This window comes from Microtus ochrogaster, chromosome 4, assembly GCF_000317375.1.
Source record: "Microtus ochrogaster isolate Prairie Vole_2 chromosome 4, MicOch1.0, whole genome shotgun sequence".
NCBI lineage: Eukaryota > Metazoa > Chordata > Mammalia > Rodentia > Cricetidae > Microtus > Microtus ochrogaster.
This window is the reverse complement of record NC_022011.1, coordinates 37,840,962-37,847,482: the sequence shown is the minus strand read 5'-3', so window position 1 is coordinate 37,847,482 and position 6,521 is coordinate 37,840,962. Positions and strand designations below refer to the sequence as shown.

Below are 6,521 nucleotides of genomic sequence, written 5' to 3'. Positions count from 1 at the left end.
CCCCCCCCCCACCCTGACTAGACTAATCAGATTTTGACAAGGTATAGCACACAATTACTTGTATTTCCAGAGATCACCAGCCACGCTGTGGTTGGCACAATCCCAGCTCTTGGGAGGCAGAGTCAAGCATACTTCTGAGTTCGAGGCCAGCCTGGTCTACAGGGTGAGTTCTATGACAGCGAAACCCTGTCTTGAAAAACAAACCAACCCACCACTATTTGTAACATACTGAAACGGGCAATCATATGAACTGGAAACTGCAAAGCAGTGCTGAGAGGAACCAAAGGAATGTTTACACAAAGCTGACAGGCCATGGGTTGGGGGCTCAGCTGCTGCTCACATGTCAAACCTTGCCACAAATTGACAGATTCCACAAAACCTGACTTCAAATCCCAGCAGGCGTCTATTTCTAGAACCTGAAAAACAGACTGTGACTTTTATAGACAAAGGATTTAAAGCAGCCAAGTGAGCTTTAAAAAGAACAAAGCCAGACGACTTCAATGACTTCATTTTAAGATTCATTAGAAAGCTTCTGAAATGAAGGAAGTGTGGTCCTGGCATAAGGATGGAGCAGCTGGAGTGCCAATCAGACCAAGGAATGCAGAGTCAGCTGATGTTTGTAGAGGGGTCTGAGGTGGTATAGGAAGTCTAGTAACCTGCTGGACCCAGCACGTAGCTCCTATGTTGCTTTTTGCTCTAATGCCATACTGTCTCAAGGCAGAGGAGCATCCATGCTACAGAGGACTGAGACAGTGCCATCACCTCCATGTCAGGGATTTTCTATAGGTTACCCCACTGCATAGAGGAGAAAACTTTTCTAGGATCACCAAGGAGTTAAATGACTAGAAATCTCTCCACAGCTGTAAATGAATGCACAAAGAGGCAGATGACAACAAACACAATAGAGGTATGAGGACAGAATCAAAAGGAATGAACTTCTTTTAAAAAAGAGTCACTGAAGTCCCAAGACTGAGAACACCCCACCTTCATGTTCCTTTCTCTTAAGGCACTAATGAACTCGGAAAGGATATCTGCTTAGAACTGTGTGTGCTGGCACATGCTCCTGAGTCCACTGTCAGCCTCTGTGAGCACTATATTCAGGCTATCTGGGTTTCACCATGATGACTGGGCAACCTGTGTAAGATGGTCAAACTGATTGCTTCCATTTCGTGATCAGTGAAAGGGGACCATGGTCCTGTATATTGGGCTGTTTTAAAGGCTCACAAAAATGGTGTGTAAGTGCCTGGAACAATGTCTAGAGAAATGCTACCTCTTACGGATCAGACTCATTAATCTTCTTTAGCTTGTGATATAGTTAAGACATCAGATCAAGGGGCCTTGGCTGTTTCTGTATGTATTAAGGAGACAGTCTGATATCACAGGAAAGATCTCAGGCATTCTAGGGAGTTCCAGAGTTCTCTAGCTTTCTGGATATTGTCACCCCTCTGCACCTCATAACTGTTAAGAATACAATTCTTAGCCTGGTGTAAAGGTGCACTTGAGAGCAGAGGCAGGTAGATCTTTGTGAGTTCTAGACAGCCTGATCTATATAGAAAATTTTAAGTCTGTTGGAACTCCATAATAAAGAAAAAGCCTCCCTCCCTCCCTCCCTCCCTCCCTCCCTCCCTCCCTCCCTCCTTCCTTCCTTCCTTCCTTCCTTCCTTCCTTCCTTCCTTCCTTCCTTCCTTCCTTCCTTCCTTCCTGGAAGAGGTAGCAAAGCTCTTAAGAGATTACCAAAGCTCTGTGAAATGCTATAAACTGTGTCTGGCGCCATGGGAGAGACTGCTAGAGTTTTCACTGTTTCTACTTCTGGTGTCAGGAATGTAGCCTGGTTTTCTGACTACAGTGCCAAGATAAAGACATCTAAAAAAAGATTTACACAGCTTAGAGACAGGCTCAAAAATCCAAGTCCGGCAGAGGCGTGGTAGTGGCACACACACATTTAATCCCAGCAACAGGGAGTCAGAGGCAGGTGGATGTAAAAATTCAAGGCTAGCCTGGTCTACAAAGTAAATTCCAGGTCAGTTAGGGCTACACAGAGAAACCTTGTCTCAAAAACAAAATAAAAAACAACAACAACAAAAACTCCAAACAAACAACCCTCAAAAAACAAAAGAATGTAAGTCTAAACTCTACCACAGACCACTGAATGGCTGCTATCACTAGTTCATAGAGTAGAAAATGTCACAGCTCAAGCGGAAACTCACCTAAAACTTTGGCCAACCTGCCACTGCTGTACTTTTCAGGCTTCTTTTATTTTCACTTCCTTTCTGCACCATCCACAGCTGGGAGAGAAGTGTGAGGGGATCTTTGCAGCTCTGTTCCATTTACATTGGCTCCCTCTATTCTCCAGGCAGAAACGGGAGCAGTGACAGTGCTGTGCAGGTTTCCCCACAAGCAGGCCTGTGGGGAGCTAATGGCCTTGAACTATTCTCACTGCAGCTGGGGAAAGAAGCCTTTTCGGAGTCTGACAGCAGTCGGGATTCTGACCCTTCTTTGCGGACTTTTTTTTTTTGAACAGTATGTAAAATTATGCAATCTCGACTCTACCTGTGCCACAACCATTACTCCTCTTGCCCAGACCTCAGTGTCCAAGATGGAGAGAAAGCAAACTAGGTGATTACAGCCCAGGTCTGTCTGAAATTTTCAATTTCTGAAGAAAATGAAAAAGAACCAGTAGATACTACCATATTTTCCTTTAATATTTTATCAACTCTGAGAAATTAATAAAAGCACTTGTTTTTAAGGAAGTATACTACATGTACACCATTTGTATACATGGATGGACATCAAGGACTTTCTAAAGTCCATACTTTCTGTACAGATGAAATTATATATGTGTGGAAGGTCTAAGTTTATTGCTAGAATCTCAGCAAATCAACAAAGAAGTCGTCTCAGGGTATTGTGCAATTAAATCTAGGGACTGCAATTAAATCAGGGGCCACATCCAATCTACCTCAAATTTATGTAAATAAATTTTTATAGAAAACAACAATACTCATTCTTTTATCTGTAAACTGTTTTTGTATTAATAGTGGCATTAACTAGCAGCAATTAAACATTATTATTATTATTATTATTTTTTTTTTTTTTTGGTTTTTCAAGATAGGGTTTCTCTGTGGCTTTGGAGCGTCTCCTGGAACTAGCTCTTGTAGACCAGGCTGGTCTCGAACTCATAAAGATCCGCCTGCCTCTGCCTCCCGAGTGCTGGGATTAAAGGCGTGAGCCAACAAATAAGTCTGCCATTCCTAAGCAATGAATGAGACTACTTCTTCTAAGGGAAGCTTATGGTACAGAAAGCAGAAAGTCATTGTCAGGATGAGAGAAACGAACAAAAGTGGAATTATCTGCCAGTAGACAGCACTGAACTAAATCCCCGTGAGCAGTGTGACAGGAAGAGGGACTAAACCTGTGTCTTAGTGTGGACTCCAGGAAGCTCTGAGAACTGAATGCTGCTTACTGACAGCATGAGAATTAGTAAGAACCCCCCCCCCCCAAACAAAACAACAACACTTCACAACCTCGGGGAAACAGGGAGGCTCTGTGAGCACTGAGAATGTACAGAAGGTATCAGGGCAGCAGCAAAGTGGAGGAAAGTCAACACTGAACTTCATGGGAAGAGTCAGTGTCCCTGCTGGGAGACTTCTCCTCACACCCATCACACTTACATTATCCAGGTCCTTCCGCAGTGCAATCTTGCTAGTGACCAGCTCATGAGCCAAGTCATCATTTTCCTGTTCCAACCTCATGTTAGCTTCTTGCAGCCGCCTATTCTCCCGCTGTAGGAGGGAAATAAGTCAGTTATGAACATCAAATGGAAATGATAGTTTTTCTTTTTTTTTATATTTATTTATTAAAGATTTCCGTCTCTTCCCCGCCACCACCTCCCATTTCCCTCCCCCTCCCCCAATCAAGTCCTCCTCCCTCCTCAGCCCGAAGAGCAATCAGGGTTCCCTGCCCTGTGGGAAGTCCAAGGAACCCCCACCTCCATCCAGGTCTAGTAAGTTGAGCAGAAATGATAGTTTTTCATGGGCCAAGCTTCAAAACAAGTCTCCAAGTCCCGTAAAGGCAAACACCACCCACCAATCCAGATATTTATTTTCTAAATAAACTATTTCTAACTTCCTGTCTCCACAAAGACACATAATTGACTGGAGTGGCCTTGTCTGGCTGACTGTGAGGAAAGAACAAGGAACCTGGGCAGCTGCTTTGGAGCAGAAGAGCTGTTATTTTGTCATTTGCAAACTCAATCTGAAAACTAGTCTTTAAACAGTAGAACTGAATTTTTTGGAAAAGTTCAATAAAGCTAGTTATGGGTACAAGCCTGTGAAGTCAAGGCTATAAAACAAACCTCAAACCGCTCAATGGGGTCTTCCTGTTGGGCCTGCTGCTCCCTCATGGTGTGGTACTCTTTTTCATACTTCTTCAGCTTCTTCTGGCTAATCTGCCAAGGAAGTCACAGCACAGATAAAGAACCTGATGATGGTGGTGCTTACTGCCACTGACCTGGGCAAACCCAATTACTGTGGACATGGCATTTACTGCTTTGGGATGGAAATCTTCATAGATAAATATAAGCCCAACACTCTGTCAGGAATATTTGGCTCCCCAAGTTATTACTAACAGTGCTCTATAGAACACCTTACAGATGGCTTTGCCTACCTAAGTCTGGGATCTGTTTGATCCTAGTAAGCCACCATTTTCTGTAGCACATACCAGCAGAATCACTAAATGCTTCACACCGAGACCCTCCCTCTTCAGGCACACCGTTTCCTCATCGAGGGATCAAGAGGTTCTGTTTCATGATTAATGATGTTAAGAGGGGATTGGTCTGAAAGCCTGGCCATTGGATTCCTTTCAAAGCCCAAGCCCTGTTTCCAGGTACTAGTTCCCTCTGTGCTGCCTCCAACAGGTATATTTCCACCTTTAGAAGCAGATCTCACTGTTCCACCTTGTCCTTTCTTACTGTAAGCCACAGGCTAAACCTTGATCCTCACTACTCTAGACAAAGGATATTCCTGAAGCCACCATACTTCTTTCCTACTTTCCCTAAGTCTTCCTTCTCCCTTAGATTTTCATATTCCATCATGGCCAACCATTTCTCTTTCTTATGGGGAATCTTAGCGTCTCCCTTTCTTCTGGCTTTCTTCCTGTGCCTATCAGGAGTTCTTTGTGTACTGGCAGGCACTTCTCTTCCTTCAATCCTAAGTAAGTGAACTTCAGGAATCAGCTCTCCTTTGTTCAATTCCTTCTAAAAAGCTAATTCATTCTCTGTGGGAATTTGTTATTTTTTTTCTTTTTCTTTTTTTTAATTATTTATTTATTTATTATGTACACAATATTCTGTCTGTGTGTATGCCTGAAGGCCAGAAGAGGGCACCAGACCCAACTATAGATGGTTGTGAGCCACCATGTGGTTGCTGGGAATTGAATTCAGGACCTTTGGAAGAACAGGCAATGCTCTTAACCTCTGAGCCATCTCTCCACCCCCCGGAATTTGTTATTTTTTAATTTTTCTGTATAACAGCCCTGGCTGTCTGGAACTTGCTCTGTAGACCAGACTGGCTTTGAACCCAGAGATTTACTTAGCCTCTGCCTCCCTAGTGCTGGGATTAAAGGCATGTGCTACCAAGCTCAGCCATTCTCTTGTGTTTTTAAAATTACATATACATTATATAAATTATACATACATATAAAGTATGAGCTATTGCAGATAGCATTATAAAGCAGACATGTTCAGCTTAGAAAATGACTGTAAGCCTAGTGCTTCTTTGTTCTCAAAGCTTCAATTATCAGCATTAAATTACTCATTTTCCAATCTGCTCCTGGCCCACAGGTCCAGGGAACTACAGATGAAGAGATTCAAGCAGAAGTGGTGAGCAGGTGCACGCAGCATGCTGGCAGTAGTGCTTGCATTTTTTTTCTGCTCATGCTTTGACCTTGGAGCATCCTCTCTCACTTGCTCTGACTAGAGCTGTACTGCTGGTATCTGGCATTGCTATCCTAAAGCTGGTGGTCAGGTACAATCTTTGGGTCTGGCTACAGTCTCCACAAAGATTCCCATTAAACACTTACAGGAGACCACAAGCTGGAGAGGGCTAGCTCTACTACACATCTCTGTGTTACCCAATTTGGAGGGTAAACTTTTATTGTGCTGCTAAGTGACTCACCAAAACAAACAAAAACCACATCTAAATAAAACATCTGTGCAATCAGGAAATTTATAAACAAATCCTGTCAGAAAATAATCGAGGCTCATGGGCAGCATGCTCTTCTCTCACCCAGTGCTCTTCTCAGTCTGGGCAAAGAGAAACAAGGGCAGCAAAGACAAGGCTCCCTTGAGCTCCTTCTAGAGAAGAGCAGACACCATCTCCTGCACAGCCTTTACAATCTTCAAGACGCTGCCGGTGGTGGTGGTGGCGCACACCTTTAATCCCAGCACTCAGGAGGCAGAGGCAGGAGGATCTCTGTGAGTTCGAGGCCAGCCTGGTCTACAAGAGCTAGTTCCAGGACAGGCTCCA

At 43.7% G+C, this 6,521-nt stretch overlaps 1 protein-coding gene across 8 annotated transcripts in view; it reads right to left on the bottom strand.

Moving 5' to 3' along the window:
- Rabgap1 (RAB GTPase activating protein 1) overlaps positions 1-6,521 on the bottom strand; it is a 158,793-nt gene that overhangs the window by 8,232 nt on the left and 144,040 nt on the right. For all 8 annotated transcript variants that reach the window (XM_026777425.1, XM_026777415.1, XM_026777419.1 and 5 more), the window contains 2 exons: positions 4,352-4,444; positions 3,669-3,779 (listed from right to left, as the gene is read on the bottom strand). In XM_026777425.1, coding sequence (XP_026633226.1) covers positions 3,669-3,779; positions 4,352-4,444 — 204 coding nt within the window. The remainder of the gene's footprint in view (positions 1-3,668; positions 3,780-4,351; positions 4,445-6,521) is intronic.